Source organism: Acomys russatus, chromosome 10 (assembly GCF_903995435.1).
Source record: "Acomys russatus chromosome 10, mAcoRus1.1, whole genome shotgun sequence".
NCBI classification, from domain to species: domain Eukaryota; kingdom Metazoa; phylum Chordata; class Mammalia; order Rodentia; family Muridae; genus Acomys; species Acomys russatus.
The window spans coordinates 40,721,923-40,741,631 of NC_067146.1; the positions used below are offsets into that span (position 1 = coordinate 40,721,923).

The window sequence follows — 19,709 nt, forward strand, 5'->3', positions numbered from 1 at the left end:
CAGATAGCTGACAGTTCTAGACAGATGAACCTGGGTAAACAGACCTGAACAGCAGGGACCAAGCTGAGGGACCAAGCTGAAGTGAAGCTTTTGGGACAGTTGTGAGTTCTCTGCCTGTTGGTCCACTGACCCGAACACCATGTCCTCAGTTGACAGGTGTTTCCATTGCTGTGTCAGGTGCTCCTTTTTATGAGAACCAAGTGAGGGGGCTGCACCCTTTCCTCCTGTGTGTGGGCCTGGTTTTCTCCATAAGATTTTTACTGTGTCCTACACTGTTCCTACACTGCCATTTACTTTGCTATGGGTCTGCTTTTAGGAGTAAGCTACAGGCAAGGGGGAGAGTCTACCAAGGCACATCTTGGTATATCTTTCATCCTAAAAAAGTAACCAGAGGCTGCTGGGAAAAAACAAAACAAAACAAAACAAAAAAAAAACATTCTCTGTTACACAATGTGGTGTAACTTGGAGCAGGGCATAGGCAAAGCTCAACCAATGTACTAAAAACATTATAAGTTAAAGTAAATCAGGACAGAATGATAGGAAAACTACAGTGACCAAAAGGAAGGCACTGGGGGAATGGGCCCCTTATCCAGGGTCTGGCCTACCTCAGATACCCCTAGCAATCTTTGTTTTCCAAAGACATTTTGCCAACGAGAGTAAAACCAATCTAAGGTCAAAATGTTGTATGACTGCATTTCTAGCACTCCCCTGTCGTTCCTAAATCTAATCATTATGTCATAAACTTTCTTCCAATTTTGTTTAAACAAGGAAATTCTTTACAATGTGATGAATTTGAGAAGCTCATCTTAGTGTCAGTGTGATTTACTAGGACTCTCTTTTGAAGCACCTTTGGTGGTGTGCTTAATAAATCTTGCTTCTTTTGTGGTTTGTTTTGTGGTTTGTTTTGTTTTGTTTGAGACAGGGTTTCTCTGTGTAGCCTTGGCTGTCCTGGACTCTCTTTGTAGACCAGGCTGGCCTCGAACCTCTGCCTCCCTGAGTGCTGGGATTGCAGGCATGCACCACTTCGCCCAGCTTCATCCTTGTTTCTTAATGGCTGTTGCAGAAATTCTTTTCTTTGTAGAAGCTACACATCTCAGTTTTGCCCAATTTGAAAGGGAACTCTTCAAGCCCCTGGGGAGGAAGGGCTGAAAGCCTTGCCCCTGTCCCTGTTGTTGGTGACAAAAAGTAACAATATCCTAAAGTGTTATGTTTAACAATTCTCTTGAAGGAGCTAGCTCCTTGTAGATTGTAAGGGGAAACTGCAAATTGCACACGTGTTGAGGTGAGAATGGATGCTGGGGCTAAAAGGAAGCTAAGGGGTAAAACCGGCAAAGCCTGCAGTGCCGAGAAGACGAATCTGATGGTTTGTAGTCGGATATGAGATAACCACACTAAACAGATGAGAGGAAAGATGGGTCAGGCCAGTGAGGATGGCAAACCGTCCCCTCCCCATCCCGAAGTTCTTGAGGAGCAGGTAAGGCACAGATGCCCTTTCTTATATTCTTATTCCCAGCGCAGCTGGTTATTAACAGACCAAGTAAAACCTCCATCTTGTTCAGGAAGGAGACCCCAGCTCATTCCGTAAATGAGTTAACTAAAAACAACTGTGGCGACTTCTTGGTATCTGTGAGAAAGGAAAGAGCTTGGCATAAGAAACAGAGGTCTCTACCTAGGCGGGGCAGTGCTTAGCTGCTTTGAGACAAGGAACTCTGTCTCAGGTCACCATTTTCCCTTTACTGAGTTGCTAGCATGTAAGGTCTCAGTCAGGCACACCTAAATGGAGAAAGGCCTGTTACTCTCAAACCCGGCGTCTGTCAGCATTTCAGGAAATTTAAGGCCTTCATATGCCCTGGGGAAAACCACGAACATTGATTCCAGAGTTAACAGTTGAAAATACTATGTACTTTAAAATATCATTTCTACCCCGATATGCCCCACTGTATAGGGCTATCGCCGAAACCAAGAAAACTAAATAGATATACATTACAAAAATGCCAAACACACTAAAGAAAGACTTCCACAGACAAATTTCTACCAGCTTTAAAAGCACAAAATGAAAGACCTGATGTCGGAAGGAAGGGGACATTACAGAATAAGCAAGGTACCCTGGTCTCTACGACAGGGAGAGTGTCCTTTCAAGTATGACTCAGCAGAGATCCAACTGTGCACTATGCAGGTATATACACTTCTATATAGAGACTTACCTGGACACGCGGAGACATGTCTATGAAAATGTCTCATTGGGAATTCCAGTGCTTTTCGCAAAAACTCAGGAAAGCCTGGAAGCGCCTCCTGTTTCGCAACCTCTCCAGCTTGCTTGCCCAATCCCGCCTACCAGGCTGATTGGCTGCGGGGCAGCAGGGCGGTGGCTGGCGTCTGCATTACTACCCGGCCGGAGGAAGCCCTCTGGCTCCTTCCCCGCAGCGGCTCTTGAAGCTAGTAGAGGCTGAGGCCGCTGCTCCCCATCCTCCCAGGCTCCACTACACTTAGAGCCACTTCTTTCAAATTCTACGCCTTGACGGACTCTGAGAAGGAAAGCCGAAGGTTGAGACACGTGAGGTGAGCAGTTCGCAGGAAGGGTCCGGCGCTCCGGATGTCTGAGCCTGGTCCGGGTGTCAAGGGCCTCAGAAGCCCGTGGGGACCAAGTGGCGACAGCCCCAAGTCGCTCCAGGAGTAATACGCCCCTCCCCTCAAGCCGGTGGTTTTGGCGCCAGCCCCGCAAGTGGATCCTGCTGCCCAGTTCCCAGTCATCGGCCCGCGGAGGAGCGCGCTGGGGCGGAGGGGACCCTACAGGGCGGGGCGGCCGGACCCAGAGCCCAGCACCCGGTACACGTGGGTGATCCTCTAGGAGCTCCCCGGGATCCCCGGGATGAGTTACCTCCAAGCCCAGCCTCTGGAGCATCGAGGCGGGGCTTCTCCACACCACTGGGCTCCTAGTGGCACTGAGGTCTGTTTAGGCTCTGGACCCCGCGGCCATATATCTGGCTGAACTGTGGTTTCTCCCCAGGACCTGATGGAGCTTGAAGAGGACCTTAACGGAAGAGCAGACAACAACTTCTCGAAGATGGGCCCAAAGAGGTAGCCAGATCGTTTCACTTTCATACTTTACATGCCCTGTACGTTTGAGCAATTAGTTTGTAGCCTCCAGCACTGCACTAAATGATTAGTGGTTGTTATTTCAGCCTTCAAAAATGTAAGCCAGCCCTTAGAAGGAACTGCTCTGCTGGAGCAGTCCTTGAGATGTGTGTGACAGAAAGAGGCTCCTGTTCAGCCTCTAGACCAGCTCACATCCGTTTAGTTTTATGACCTCAGCTTTGTGAGCACTGTTGATGGCTCATGCACCTGAGCCATATGCTGCCTGGGCTCTCTGCTGTGGCCCATTATCTTCTGATAAACAATCACACAAACACAGAATGTGGCAACACAGGTGATGCAGAACAAAACTGCTTTTAGATTGTTTTAGGCTGATTATACTTAAGTTAGAAAAAACTGAAAATGTAATTGCTAAGAGAAAGTAATTATTTTCAGTATATATTTATTATAATGGACTACCTGTGACAGGAAATTAAAATTTTAACTCATTATGTTCATTGTTTATAGAAAATTGTAAACTAAGATAATAGGAATTGGTAAATATATTAATATTATTAGGAACCAAGTTTTCAGTGTAAGGAAGGCAAGAACAAAGTGAAAATAAATTTTATGTTTAAAAATACGAAATTAAAATAATAAACTCAGGGCTGGAGAGATGGCGCAGAGGTTAAGAGCACTATCTGCTCTTCCAGAGGTCCTGAGTTCAATTCTCATGTAGATAGAATGCTCATATACATGAAAATAAATGAATAAGTACACAAATAAATTAGTAAGAAGCATTACAGAGTCATGTGTTGTTAGCTGTTCATTTTCAGTCCACAGAAAAGGACATTAGCGATAAGTATTCTTGGTGCTCTCTGTTAGAGAAAGGGACACTTTATAGAACAGCCATATCTAGGACAGAGCAAATACCAAGAGAGCCTGGAGTATCTGGTCCTAACAAACAAGGAAGCAGGATTTGATGGCATGGTCAGATGACAGATGAGGACCCCAACGAGGTGGTCTAAAGTGCCTCCTTCTGAGCCCGACAAGCCTGGCTTTGCATTCTGTTTGCAGAACCTATAATAGTAGAATCAGAAATCAAGTGCAAGTTGAAAGTTGACCCTAAGCTCCACAGGCAATTGCCTTGGCACATGAACCTCTCGACCATCGTGCATACATCCATGCACAATAAATAAAGTGTTAAAAAGGAAGATTCAAAACCACAAACCGGACACAGGAGCAAACTGGAAGGCTTTCTACTGGCCAGTGTTGGGGCCGTGTGAATTTCAAAAGAAAGTAACTGCTGTAATGGGTTCAGAGATGTTTATGGTACAGTAAAGACCCACTAACATTTCGAGAGGAGGAAAGCAGTGAGAGTTTAGGCCAACAAAGGGAGCTGCTTAACAGAAAACCGCAGCCATCACACTGGAAAGCATGCCGTCTAGCCATCAGGCAAGGGTTGTCAATGAGTCCAGAGCCATTCAGAGAGGAGACTGTCCCTTCCCGGGGTGAGAGTTTGCTCTTTTGCTCTGAGCACCTTCACCATATGATCGGACGTACCTCCACTGATGGTAGCACAGGCTGTGGCTGTGAAGTTAGTCAGTGTGTGGTGGGATTTGAGGAGACTGTGCTTGCAAAAGAAAAACGTGTTCTCTGACCCAGCCAGGGTTCTAGACTGGCGCTATCCAAGAGAAATATATTGTGAGACACATTTGTAGTTTTATATTACCCCCTGTGGGCATTAGAAAGTAAAGAATTCAAGTTTGGGAGAGCATTGGTATCCCAGATATAGTCGTTTTTATATAGAATAAAAATTATGAATAGCCAGGTGCAGTGGCACATGCCTGTAATCCAGCACTTGGGGAGGCAGAGGCAGGCAGATCTCTGTGAGTTTGAGGCCCGCCTGGTGTACAAAGCAAGTCCAAGACAGCCAAGGCTACACAGAGAAACCTTGTCTTGGGGGAAAAAAAAAAGACATTCTCCTCTACTCTAAGTCCATATTTTTATATTCCATATTCATGTCCTATTTGTGCTCAGATTGAAGCACATATGTCCAACATGCAGACTGTTTTAGAAGATAATTGCTTAGCATGGTAGCTTAGTGGACTATGCTCACACATACACACATGTGCACCTGTGTGAACAGAGGACTTGTTCTTGAGATAGGGTCTTGCTGTATAGTAAGGTGGAGGCTGTCCATAAGCTCACTGTGTAGCCCAGGCTGGCCTGGACTTGTAGACTGTGCTATGTCCTCTCTTTCCTAAGAGCTGGAATGTGTACACCACCACGCTTACATTTGTTGTGTACGAAAGCGCAGGTAAAGAAAATAAATGGTTTGATTCTACACCTATCTTCAGTTTATTATTGTCATGACTTCAAAGTAGAGAAATTCTTAGTAGCTCTAATTAAGCTATTCACCAGCTCTGATTTTTTTTTTTCTCCTTTATTTCTGCGGTTCTGAAAATCAACTCTAGGATGGTTGCCTGGGTGAGTCCCTAAGTGTTTTGTAAGCCCTAGTTCTGGGAGGGAGCATGTACATTGCCACCAGTTCTCACTCCTAGTAGGTAATGCAAAACACCCATCAGCTCAAAAACAGTGCTTAAAAAGACAAAATTGAGAGCCATGTTATAGGAGTTTTCTAGATGTGTGTTATAGATGGCACCCTTTCCCCTTCAGTGCTGGGCATTGAACCCAGGGCCATGTGCATGCTAGACAAGTGTTCTACTGAACTGTGTATCTAGGCCAGTGCCAGGCGAGTGCTGTACCACCAAGCTACGTCCTGGCAGGAAGTGTTTCTTCAGGCAGTCTGGGAACCCTTCATCTCCTACCTCACAGCTTGCTGCCCCAGTAGCAGGACATGGGACAAGTTAAAGTAGCTCTCCTTCATGGTTTTTATCTGTCAAAGGCCAACAGTGTGCCTTCTTCAGAGCTCTTAATGAATTATGTGTTATTTAGCTCATGCCTGGAATGTCTCAACTTCTTCCAAGTAGAGTCAGTGTCAGAGAAAGAAAACATAAGGAAAAGGCACAGAGCTAAAATGATTTGTGGTCATCTCTCTGCATCCCAGCTCTAAGGACACTGAAGCTGAGCTATAGACCACCAGCACAGGACCTGTCTTGAGGTTGTGTGTTTGTGTCCATGTCATACCACTACAAACTGGATTTTTTTCCTTTAAAACTGTATTCTGACTTCATACAGTGCATGACTATATATATATATATATATATATGCTTTTAAACTTAAAGGTCTATTTCAAAACAATGTTCTCTCTAAAATAGTGTTTCATAAGACTGATTTGATACAGTTAGCTTCTCACCCATGCTGGCAGTAACATGTGACAAATGCAGTGTAGAGTTATGAAATTGAGCTATTTGACTTGCAACTTTGAACATGAATTGACCTTTTTATGTGTGAGGACAGCTTTTTCACTGCTCTCCCTGTAGTAAAGAGAGTGATTACAAATACTGTCCACCTGTAAAAGAGGGGAGAGGAAGGATTGAAGGAACCAGAGGGCTCAAGGGCACCACAAGAAAACATACAATCAACCAACTTGGGCCCATACATAGGGGCCCACAGAGACTGAAGTGCCAGCCAGAGAGCCTGAATGGGGCAGACTGTGGCGCCCTGAACATATGTAATAGTTGTGCAGCTCGATCTTCCTGTGAGATTTGTAACAACAGGAGCAGGGACTGCCACTGACTGCACTGTCCACCTTTGGATCAATTTCCACTAACTAGGGGGTGGTGTCTAGCCACAATAGGAGAAGATACACCTAGTCTTACTGTACCTTGATATGCCAAGGCTGGTCCACATCCATGGGAGGCCTCCCTTTTTCTGAGGAGGAATGGAGGATGGGAGGGGGAGAAGGGGAGGAGAGAAGGGAGAGGAAGCTGCAATTGGGATGTAAAGTAAATTTTAAAATTTTTTAATAAAAAAACAAAACAAAACACTATCCAGAGTGCCAGTAAATATATGCATGTGTACATACTTAAGTAGTAGTTAAACTACACCTAGATTTACTAAGAAGGTGATTAGGAAGATTAATTCTGGAACATGATTTATTTTTTCAATAGATACCACTGTGTAGCCCAGGTTTTCCTATAACTTGTAACACTCCTGCCTTAGCCATCATAGTACTAGAATTATAAATATGCTTTGCCACAGCCAGCCATGATGTCCTAATTAAGACTAAAATTAATCAAAAAAGGAAAGAAATAGAAAACTCTGTTTTCTCTTCTTCTTCTTCTTCTTTTTTTTTTTGTTTATTTGTTTGTTTGTTTTTCAAGACAAGGTTTCTCTGTGTAGCCCTGGCTGTTCTGGACTCACTTTGTAGACCAGGCTGGCCTCAAACTCACAGAGATCCACCTGCCTCTGCTTCCCAAGTGCTGGGATTAAAGGCATGTGCCACCACCGCCTGGCTGTTTTCTCTTCTTCTTCTTCTTCTACTTTTTTAAAAAATTTTTTATTAATTTATTCTTGTTACATCTCAATGGTTATCTCATCCCTTGTATCCTCCCATTCTTCCCTCCCTCCCATTTTCCCCTGTTTTCTCTTCTTAACGTTTAGTATTTTACTTGCAGAAGATGCGTAGATGTGTGTAATCATCACACAAATTAGGTAATATGTAGCACACAAGAAATCCCGATATCTGCACAATACAAATCCCAACACCGGCGTGAAGGCAGTAGCCTGTTGGAGAAGCACTTGCTGCATGAGCTTGAGGACCCAAGCTTTTGCCTCCAGGACCCATGTAAAGCCAGACCTGGTAACCCATGTCTGTAATCCCAGCACTCTGTTGGAGAAATGTCAAGTCCAGACAGGAGAATCCCTGGAAGCTTGTGGGCCAGCTAGCCAGGCACACCCAGTGATGAATAACAAGAGACCTTGTCCCTAACAGTGCAGAAGGCAAGAGTGACACCCAAGGTTTCTGCTGCCTCCATACATGCACCATTGCATGTTTGTGCTGTGCCCTGCACGGACTCATGAGAATACATGTGTACATCAGTGTAAAGAGTTAAGAGTAGCAACACAGCACCCGGTGATAATTATACATTTAGATGTCTAAAATATATGAACATCTGTGTTTATACTTCATAAATGATATCAGATCGTTTTAATGAGTGCTGTGTAGACATCTTTGTCTTAGTTGTCATTAGTTTCATAACTTTAAAGTTTTCGTAGCATTGTATAATCCTTTCATTGTGTTCCTCAGTAAAAAGGAGAAGAAAGAAAAGAAACCTGTTGTTGGCATATTTGGGATGGTGAGTTTGAGATGTATTCATTATTTAAAATACCTCCCTCAAAAATAGAGATTTTACGGGGCTTTCTTATGAGGAGTGGAAATGTGGAGGTAAAGGTTAATTGATTGGATTTAGTTAGTTTTTTCAGAGGAATGCCATTCACAATGTGTCATGTACCAAGCCACAGCAGCTTCCTCTTCCTGGCTTAGATTTTAGTCTTTTCCAAATTAGTCATGCTGCTAGTGATCTTTTACTATATTTTTCTTCTTGATGCTCATTGCCAGCTAGGTGGAGGAAACTTGCTGTATTCCATGTGGTCTTTTGCTGTTGTTTGAGGTAGGGTCTTGCTGTATATATAGGACAAATTGGCTTCACACTCCTGAGCCTCCCACGTTCTGGGATTACCCTGGTATACCACCATGCTTGATAACATGGCCTCTTTCAAGGCTCTGAACTCCTGGCAGGTTTAACCAAAGTCATATGTACCCACAATAGCATGGCGGATTACTCACTACTAAGATCAGATGTGTCTTCTCTCTCCTCAGTTAAATCTGGAGACGCTGTCCTCAGTGATTATAATTCCATTCAAATGGTCTGTTAATTAGCCATCACTGAATAAGAAGTGACATTTTATCTTTTCAAAATATGATTTTTCTGCTACCATCTTTTTAGAAACTCTAAAAATTCTCACCAGGTATCACGTATGAGAAGACACACTGACTTCACTCTGAAAAATTACTTCATGGCAACTAGAGAAATGGCTCAGCTGTTAAGTGCACTTGCTGCTCTTACAGAACACACTGGAGTTTCAGTTGCCAGCACCCACATCAGGCAGCTCTGCACCACCTGTATAACTCCAGCTCCATGGGAGCCTATGCTTTCTTCTGCCCTTTGCTGGCACCCACATTATGTGCCCATCATACACGTATGGACACGCACACACATACACACACACACACAGACACACACACACACAAAAGTAAAAATACAAATAATTTAAAAAGAATCAGTATGGCCCTTGGTGAGATTATTGCCGAAATTCAGCAAAGAGAGAGGGTGGCTTGGTGTTAGTGTCAGTGACAGTCTAAACTGTGTCTGGTTCTGGACTCTCTTTTGAAGCCCCATCCATGCCTCATGCACTCACTATGCGCATGCATTCTCTGCTTTCTCCTAGTTTCGCTATGCAGATTGGCTCGACAGGCTGTGCATGGTCCTGGGAACTCTGGCTGCTGTTGTCCACGGAGTGTCACTTCCCCTTCTGATGCTGGTGTTTGGACACATGACAGATACTTTTACAAAAGCAGGAACCGGTATTCCACCCAACATTACTAATCAAAGTAAGGATGATTTGCAGTACTGATTTTATTGGAATTTTGCAAATAACATTCACTTAATGTACCATCCGCAGGGCACAGCACTAACTGTGCACTGTTGTGCTTTGTGCTGTAATAGGTGGTGGGTAGGAGTGCCAGCTCCTGTTGCTAATGAGTTTGAGAAGATAATGTTTATGAGAATACCCAAGAGAAGTACTGGCAGCCATATGTAGAAAAGGAGGGGCCCTATGAAGTCAGAAATGTCTTTGAAAACTTCAGGAGGAAGTGCAGAAATCTAACCAGGACTGCTACAGTGATCTGTGAAGCTCACAAGAGCCCATGGCTGTGAGTGTAAGAGAGTTCAGGATGACGTCATTGGCTGTGAGTGTAAGAGAGTTCAAGATGATGTCCCTGGCTGTGAGTGTAAGAGAATTCAGGATGACGTCCCTGGCTGTGAGTGTAGGAGAGTTCAGCATGACGTCCATGGCTGTAAGTGTGAGGAGTTTAGCATGGCTAGTACTTTTAGCCTAAGAAACTGGAAGGACACAGTTACTCTCAGTTGAAAAAGAGGAAAGGAGAAACATCTGGGCAGTTTTGGATGGTGTCATGGGTTGGCTGGTCTGAAAGCAGATCCATCTAGGAGTAGAGAAACAAGGGCTGAGAACCATTGTTTATGAGAGAGAGGGAGGCAGCAAGGAAGTGAGAGAGGGCGGGTGCAGAGGGAGAGAGAGGAGTGTTTTAGGATGAGAAAAGTAATGTTTTTGTTCTTAGGAAATAAGAAAGTGGAAAGTGATACTGAAAGAGAGTGGAAAGATTTAGAGAGATCCTTGAGGAAGGGCAAGATCCAATGATCAGGAGGATATGCTTACTCAGGGTAATAGCAAGGACAGCTCAGCTACAGCAACAGGGGGAAACAGTGTATTAGTGTCGGCATCTGACTGCTGGTGGGCGAGGGGCTGGGAATCCATGCATGTTTTCTGCTGCTTAGTCGATCCTCCTGTCTGCCAGGGACATTTTTAAAGACTGTCCTGTGGATGGCTGAAAGCGCAGAGCCTACTGAGCTATGCGTATATTTACAATGTATTTCTTATACGTGCATGCCAGTGATAAAGTTTAATTGATAAATTAAGCATGATAAGAGATTGATGACAATAATTAATAGAAGAAGTACGACAGTGTTAAAAGTTTTTCAGTGCTTGTTCCTATTTGTTCTCTCTCTAACAACTTCCTGTGTCCTCCTGATCCTCCTTGTGATACTGTACAGTGATACAATTTCATGATTCCCTTCAGGAAACTGAAACCACAGGAAGCATAACTTGGGATAGACGGGAGGGGGGGAGCAGTGGGGGGGGCGGGGAGGCTATTAGAATTTACTTTTTCAGTAAGGTCTGAAGCAAGGAGCTGGTTCATAAGGGAAGATGTAAAACAGCACCCTGGGAGAATGAAGAAATGAGTAAGCTGCTGAAATACATTGTCTCTGTTTAAGACAAACATCCCTGACTTGGGGGAGTCACTAGCTCCGAGCTGCAATTTTCAGGTCACTGTTGGTCATCCAGAGACTGAGTTCACTTAAATTACTGGAGGGCGTACAGTTCAGTTCATACTCAGTAAATGTGTTGGCGGGCTATAGTTAGATATTTAGGAGTGTGTGTGTGTGTGTGTGTGTGTGTGTGTGTGTGTGTGTGTGTGTAACCACAATTAATGAGAAAATAGGCCATGAACTTTAAATACAGCAAGTAGTATATGGGAGGGTTTGGACAGAGGGAAGGGAAAGGAATGATATAATTATGCTATAATCTCAAAAAGGAAAAATAATTTTTTTAATGTTGGCAATGTCTATATGAAAGTACCCTTAATAATTTACTGCTACACATAGCTTACAAGGCTCCTTCATTTTTTTAAAGGTTCATTTTTCATTATATAGTTGTATGTGAGTGACATTCAGGTGGACATTTGTTCCAATTACCTATTGAGGCCAGAAGAGGCCACTGGATCCTATAGAACTATAGTTGCAGGATGCTACTATATGTGAGCCCCACAAATGTGGGTTCCAGGAACTGACATTGGGTCCTCTGCAAGAACGGTTAGCACTCCTGACTCCTGAGCCACCTCCTCGTTCCTGGACATTTTACATTTGATATTAGAGACCAAACCTCTGGTTTTGTGCATCATTTGAACTCAATGTTTAAATGGCTGAGAATTGAATCAATGGCCTCACAGATACTAGGCAAATGAAAGACATGCCTGGCCTGACACTTGAGCTCTTAAAAAAAAAAAAAAAAAGATTTATCTGTTTATATTTATGAATTCTCTGTTTGCATATGTGCCTGCATGGCAGGAGAGGGCATCAGATTCCATTTTATAGATGGTTGTGAGCCACCATGGGAGTTGGATGCTTGCTGGGAATTGAGCTCAAGACCTCTGGAAGAGCAGCCAGTGCTCTTAACCATTGAGCCATCTCTCTAGCCCAGTATTTGAACTCTTAAGATAAAGACTATGAATCCTTACCCCAGAAATATGCCTATAAATATCCAAACTAATTTGTGTTACTTTGGAACTTTTGATGCTTTGTTCATGGGTCTTGAAGTCCACTTCTCTGGTTTCTGCTTATCCTGAGTTAGCACTATACCCATTTTGTGGTTGCTGTGTCCTAGACTACAGAGCTTCCTTGTTTATCAATTGCCTAAGAAGGCCCAGACTCTGGAGGGCCTTACACAATCGCCAGATGGCTGTGTAAAGACTTACATGGGCCCATCCTTTGCTGCTGCTGTCACTGTCCCTGTGCCAGCTCTTCTGATGCCCTGCTTGGTCCCAGCATAGGTGTGGTCTCACTTTTTTATTGTGGAGTCTGATTTTCTAAGATTCTACTCCCATGTCTCTTTAGCTGGGTATTAAAATCTGTCCAGCATTTCCCTCAGACTCTGATGACCAAGACAGGGAATTTGCCAGCTCTACCACACTTATTTATGCATAGGGGGGAGGTAAAGAGGCGAGGCGGGGGGAGTTGTGACAAAGGTTCACCACCAGGAGTCTTTTGTAGGCTCTCAACTCACTTCTCCATGTGAACCAAATGCCTGTCTGCAGGGAAACCTAGATAAAGGCTGCTGGCGTTCTACATGTGTTGTGTGGATATTGGCAGGACACACAGAAGTCTAAATGGCATTCAGGAAACTAAAGAAATGACAATAGATTGGCATGAGATAGGACTAGAGACTGGGCAATACATGTTGAAGAGGGGTTAAATCCTGCGTGGGGTATGGAGAAGGGTCAAGGGAATCAGAAACTCACTTGTCTTATGTTGCTCACATTGCAAATGATCCTTTTCTTTGTTTTCTGCGCCTCCAATTGAGTTCCACACTTAATATAATCTAATATTTTTTGCAATGACTGTAAGAGTTAAGCATGACTTTTGTCGACTCAGCAGTCTTTGTTATGATAATTTTTCCATCTAATATTTACTATATATTCATAGATATGTATGCTTATGTAGTATTATTTGTCTGTTTATGTACTGCTGCATCAAACGCAGGGCATAGTGTTGGCTAGATAACACACCCTCACTGAGTGATGTTCCCAGTCTGCAGCATTGTTAGTAACAGTATGACATTGGAAACAACTAAAATGCATGCAGATTTAAATTAATATAAGCATACACTGCCAAGAAAAATTGATACTGAATATAGATTAAGATTCACAGTTTCTTTTTAATAGTTTGTGTATTGACACACACACATATATTGGCTATATCTGTAAGTTTGACAATATATGCACAAAAATATTGCACAGCGGTTATTTATGTTTATGTGAATGATTAAAGTTTTGGGGTTTCTCAAGTATTTGGTTCAGACTACTAGCTGTTCCCAATACTGGATAGTGCAATATTCTTTACGATAATTCTGAAGTAACGAGGTAGAGAAATGTGACGTTAGTGTTTAAGTACGTGCCGAAGTGTCCAGGTGCAGTGGTATTTATTTGCCACCATGGGTTTCTTCTTGAAAGTTAGCATCATTGCATGTAGGCTGTGTGTAGCTCTGTGTGGCCAGCAGGGAAGGGCTTGAATGGATGTCAATAAAGCTTGCGTTGAAACTGAACCAGATTTAACTGAATCACTTGTATCCTGCTTTTTGGTGTCAATTTTCAAGTGAAACGAGCTTGGTTAACTTGACTATGCTTATTTTTGTTGGAGACCAAAGAAGTATCAATAGACAAGCTCTGTTTCCTGGTTATCTAGGTGACATCAGCACTACCCAGACCCTCAGCAACAGCAGTTTGGAGGAAGACATGGCCATGTAAGTCAACATTTTCTTTATTCTTTCACTATTTTTTTTTCCTGCATTAATCCATTATAACCATCTATAAAAAATTTCACTCTCATGAATTATTAGTTTGCATCTTGTAGTTTCCCTAGTAATGGGATAATAAGATCGGCCAGCAGGAAAAAAATTTTTTGGGGGGTGGGAGAACCTTTTCAAGGTAGGGTTTCTTTGCGTAGTCTTGGCTGTCCTGGACTCTGTAGATCAAGCTGGACTTGAACTCACAGAGAGCCGCTTGCCTCTGCCTCTCTGGGTGCTGGAATTACAGATGTGTGCCACTGTGCCTGGCTAACAGGAAAACTTTAAACTTGGCATCTAATTCTAAATAATGAAATAAAAATTTAATTTTGACCTTGGTTTATCTTGGGGAAACATTTTGTTAATGATTTATAATGATTTATATTCTTTGAAGTTTTTTTCTCAGAATATCGTTAAACAACTCTGCCAAGATTTATGACAATATTCATACAATGTGATTCTACATTATTCTATGAATGGTTTGATGTGTTTAAAAGAAGTAAAAACACTTAATTATATTTGAAAGATAAGAAGCAAATACCCTGAATTCTTTTGTGTAGAGGCAACCATTTTATATTGAAACAACTACATGTCTCCCCTCCCCTCACTTTTGTGAGACAGGCTCTGACTTCACTGTGTAGTCTATGCCACTCTCAAGTTTGTAATATTCATTCTGCTTCTGACTTCCAAGCGCTAAGAATACAGGTTTAAGCAACAAGGCCCAGTTAACAGCAATATCTTGATTGTTTAAAATACGTTACTAAGGAATTGCGGGCACATTTTAAAACCATGAAGGTATTGATAGGAGGCTTGTGAGATTGAGGCCAACCTGGGCTATGTAGAAAGACCTTGTTTTTTTAAAAAAAACAAAAAACAAAAACCTAAAAAATATAAATGAGTGAACAAATAAATAACAATAAGCAGCTTATATGTTGTTCCCTAAGCATAAGGTACACTGGTTAAATGGGATTATTCTTGCTCTATCATTAGCACATGAAAAACAATTCATTATAGACTCATCTATTAATGAGAGTATTCTAGCTGCACACTATCTTTTTGCAAGCTCTAAGCTGTAATAGGGCGTGAGATGTTAGCGTGATTCCTGGTAGGTTGAGCACAGAACTGTGAACATCACATCACTCTTTCTTTTAAGTAAGCATTTTGATGTTTCCCTGTAACACACTGCATTTTTCAGAAGATAACAAGTAGAACTTTTTTTTTTTTTAAATGGGGAAATCTGTACCCTGCCTTTCATTTTGGAAGGTTTGCCTTTAGTGTAAACATTAACTGAATGGAGACTTCTAAGACTGGTTTGCGTTCGTGAATGTGAAGACTCAGAACAAGGCAGCATCAATGCTCTTTTTTCTTAGTTTAATTTGAGGGCTTTAGGGCTTTAGTTTTTTCATTGTTTCGATTTTAATTAGAAGGGCCACTTTTTGATTCCTTAAAACATTTTAGGGTAGCTCATAATGACCAATTGGGCAGATGACTTACAAATATTGCTAGTTTTCAGCTGTCTTACCAGCCACAGACTGACTCCCATCTCTGGGTTCCACTTTCAGACAAGCTCTGTCACTTATGTCCCTTGACGAGCAGACGAACTGTGTAGGGCAAGACATGTGCTGATGTGATAAGTACTGCCCCGAATGGCAGGCCTTACCTGATGGCTGGCTCACCAAGCATAGAAACTATGTCCTCTGTGTGCTTAGTATAGGCAAGGAAGTGGCCCAAGCACTGCTGGGAAATCAGGGCATAGGATGTAGAGCAGCCTGCCTGCATTTACAAGGCAGTGAAGGGAAGAGCTGGGGTTTATTTGCCCCACTACAGCAACCACTGTCAGCCGTTTCTCTACCTTAGTGCAGGCACAGGGGGATTCTGACCATTTCAATGCCTTACAACCGCTTCTTGTTTGTTAAGAATTGGGAGGATACCCAGGAAACTAAAGAAATAAACTGCGTTGTGTTTAGGGAAGACTGATTAGAAAACAGCATGCACAGCGCTCTTGTTTTCCAGGTACGCCTACTATTACACGGGGATCGGTGCCGGTGTGCTTGTAGTCGCCTACATTCAGGTCTCATTTTGGTGCCTGGCAGCTGGAAGACAAATACACAAAATTAGGCAGAAGTTTTTTCATGCTATAATGAACCAGGAGATAGGCTGGTTTGACGTGCACGATGTTGGGGAGCTCAACACCCGGCTCACAGAGTGAGTACCTACTTTTATGCTGGGGTCTGGTTTGGTCTTGTTCTTAGTGCTGTAAAGTAGATATACCAGCTCTGTTAGGAGTGTCGGTGCATCACTGAGCAGAGTAAAGCCCTTGTGAGCAGCACCTGTGCCTTACACAGCTTCTTGTCCGTAGTACCCTGGCAGGGTATGGGGGGGGGGGAGTCCTGCTCGCCTGACACTGAATGAGGGATTAGACTGGCAGAGTCAAGAAACACTGAAAGTCAACACAGCAGGGGAGCAGCAGTGTGGCCTGTCCAGCCCCACTGAGCACTGTCCTGCCAGGGCCCTTGGACAACAGTGGAAAGAAGGAAGGAGCTTCTGTCTGTCACTCCCTGCTTCACAGAAGACACAATAATTTCAGATTGTGTTCATACAGGACAGCGCCATATGCATGTAGCAGAATCTCTGAGCAGTTTGAAATTTCACAAGGAATAGTCTAAAACATCCTATGTTCATATTCTAAGTCCATGTGGGCCACAGAAAACTGTTAATGACAAATTTCCTACTGGAAACTGACAGCCCGTCAAGTGAAATGTATATCTACAAAGATTCTAGACATACTACTTTACACCAGACTTGATGATACAATATAAAACTAGATAAATGCTATGTTTGCAAATCTGACATTACTTATAACATAATGTCTTTCTCCTTTAGTGATGTCTCCAAAATCAATGATGGGATTGGTGACAAAATTGGAATGTTCTTTCAGTCCATAACAACATTTTTAACTGGATTTTTAGTAGGATTTATAAGTGGTTGGAAGCTAACCCTTGTGATTTTGGCTGTCAGCCCTCTTATTGGATTGTCATCTGCTATGTGGGCAAAGGTAGGTGAATCCACATCTCACAGCCCTCCCCAGACTCTGGAGAGGGTCTTTTAACCACAACAACCCCTACCGTGAGTTTGGTACTCAGTTTTGAACTTAACAATCATCAGGATAATGTGACCCAGCCCCACTGAGGTAGTATCTGTGGAAAGGGAACCTTGCAGCTCATTCCCCACTTTTATAGAAAAGACATGCTGAGCCAGAAAGATCTCTGCTCAGGAGGGCATAGTGCTGTATTCACTCTGAAGTGTAAGAGGTACAAGTGGCCCTCCCATGTCTAACCCACTCTCCAGTGATTTTGCAGGACTTACTGTCACTGTCCAGGGAGCAGCAACATCAGGTTGGCAGGCTTGAGTTGCACTTTACCTGATGAGCCATCTTGCCAGCCTTTGCCAGCCTAAAAGCTTTTTTTTTTTTTTCTTAATTGATTTTCTTGCTTAGTAGAGCACTGAATAAGTTAAGGCTCAAATTCTTCAGCATTTAATAGTTTATTTAAGATGTTTTAGGATACCTTGTAGGTAGATACGGAAAAGAGAGTACAATTTAATCTTTTAGAGCTCCACATTGCTTCTGTTACTTGGACCTTTATTCTACTCCCTGCTCTGCACAGGTCTTAGATTCTCAGTTGTCGGCTCATTTAAAAGATCCGTGCACTCATTTGAGACGCAATAGGAAGGACAGAAGGATCCCAGGTACATCAGGCACTTGACCCTGGAGTCCTTTTGTGTCCAGGATTCTCTTCCTTGCCCAGATATTGGGGTAGTTAGAGAAACTACAGATGCCTGCCATCCAAAGATCTTATTCTTCATAATGGTTAATGTACAAGCAACATTTTTATATCTGTTAATTTATTTATTATTTAAACACATTTTTTATTGAAAAATAAAATAATTCGTATTACATCTCATTTTCTATCCCATCCCATGCATCCTCCCATTCCTCCCTTCCTCCCGCCTTCACCCTATTCCCCTTCCCTATGACTGTGACTGAGGGGGACCTCCTCCCCCTGAATATGGTGCTAGGGTATCAAGTCTCTTCTTGGTAGTCTGATATCCTTCCTCCGAGTGCCATTGGGCCTCCCCATCGAGGGGACATGGCCAAATATGGGGCACTAGAGTTCATGTGAAAGTCAGTCCCCAGTCTCCACTTAACTGTGGAGAATGTTCTGTCCCTTGGCTAGATCTGGGTAGGGGTTTGATGATGACTGCACTTATTGTCCTTGGTTGGTGCCTTAGATCGAGCAGAACCCTTTGGGCCCAGATCTGCCCATCATAGTGTTCTTCTTGTAGGTTTCTAGGATGCTCTGGATCCATCTATTTCCCTATCTCCTATATTTTTCTCACCTAGAGTCCCAGTAGGATGTCCTCACCTCTATCCCACTTTCCTGGTAAGTGAAGACTTTCATGAGACCTGCCCCTTCCATGTTCATAGCAGCCTTATTCATAATAGCCAGAACATGGAAACAGCCTAAGTGTCCCTCAGTAGAAGAATGGATAAAGAAACTGTGGTACATTTACACTATGGAATACTACTCAGCTATTAAAAACAAGGAATTTCCAAAATTTGTGGACAAATGGATTGAACTAGAAATGATCATAATGAGTGAGCTAACCCAGAAGCAGAGAAACTTCAAATGGTATATACTTACTTATATCTGTTAATTTTTTACTTCACAAAAGGTAGAGTTGTTAGATGTCCTAACATGATACAAGATCACACTTTGACAGGTGCTGACTTCATTTACTGATAAGGAGCTCCAGGCATACGCAAAGGCTGGAGCTGTCGCTGAGGAAGTCTTGGCCGCCATCAGAACGGTGATCGCCTTCGGAGGAGAAAAAAAAGAACTTCAGAGGTTTGGGTTTGGGTTTTGTGTTTAGTTTTTTTCCCTAGGAATTTGAAATCCTGTGTCATTGCTAATATTCGGAAAAGTTGCAATTCTATATATGCTTTCCTAATACATGCCTTAGAAGAAGGGGGTTTATATGTTCTGTTTGGTTTTTTGCATTGAAATGTTTGAGAGCCTGTGTTTTCATTTTTAGAGAAGGAGAGGGTGGTACAGAAACTACGAATAAGGAAGTAACAGCTACACAGACAAGCATTAGTTTAAGAAGTGAAAGACACATGGGGGGGGGCATTGAGACAGGGTTTCTCTGTGTAGCCTTGGCTGTCCTGGACTCACTGTATAGACCAGGCTGGCCCCGAACTCACAGTGATCCACCTGCCTCTGCCTCCTGAGTGCTGGGATTAAAGGCGTGCGCCACCACACCCGGCTTGAAGTGAAAGACGCTTAAGAGAGTCCCAGTGGTATTTTTAGAGAGACATTGAAATATGCTTTGATAGAGCTGGAATGAAGGCTTAGTGACTAAAGAGGGCATCCTGTTCTTATGGAGGACCTGAGATCTTATGGGCTCAACCACCTGGAACTCCAGCTCCGGGGGATCTGATGCCTTTTTTTGTGGGGGGACCTCCAGGAGCATCTTTGCTTATGTGTATACATCCTTCACCCCTCCCCCCAGCATACATACATAATCTTTAAAACCATACTTTGATAAGAAATGAGGAGAGTGCATTTAAATGTGGTAAAGGAATATCTCTTAGAGGAGATTTCAACAAGCCTGAGACCTGAGAGATGAGAATGTTTCCCATAGTGAAGATAACGATGAGGTCTCCAATAGATGACTCCTTTAAATCTCCC

The 19,709-nt window shown here is 43.0% G+C and overlaps 1 protein-coding gene across 16 annotated transcripts in view; it reads left to right on the plus strand.

Annotated features, from left to right (window-relative positions):
* LOC127194577 (phosphatidylcholine translocator ABCB4) overlaps positions 1-19,709 on the plus strand; it is a 258,699-nt gene that overhangs the window by 100,003 nt on the left and 138,987 nt on the right. For 2 of the 16 annotated variants that reach the window (XM_051152057.1, XM_051152058.1), the window contains exons 1-4: positions 13,784-13,917; positions 15,973-16,164; positions 16,843-17,014; positions 18,742-18,866. The exons of 11 other annotated variants lie outside the window; for them this stretch is intronic. In XM_051152057.1, the coding sequence (XP_051008014.1) occupies positions 13,796-13,917; positions 15,973-16,164; positions 16,843-17,014; positions 18,742-18,866 (611 nt within the window). In that variant the 5' untranslated portion in view covers positions 13,784-13,795. Of the gene's footprint in view, positions 1-2,949; positions 3,079-8,287; positions 8,337-9,489; positions 9,653-13,783; positions 13,918-15,972; positions 16,165-16,842; positions 17,015-18,741; positions 18,867-19,709 lie in introns of those variants that run through there. 3 more of the 16 variants (XM_051152051.1, XM_051152056.1, XM_051152063.1) reach the window with 2 other exon arrangements.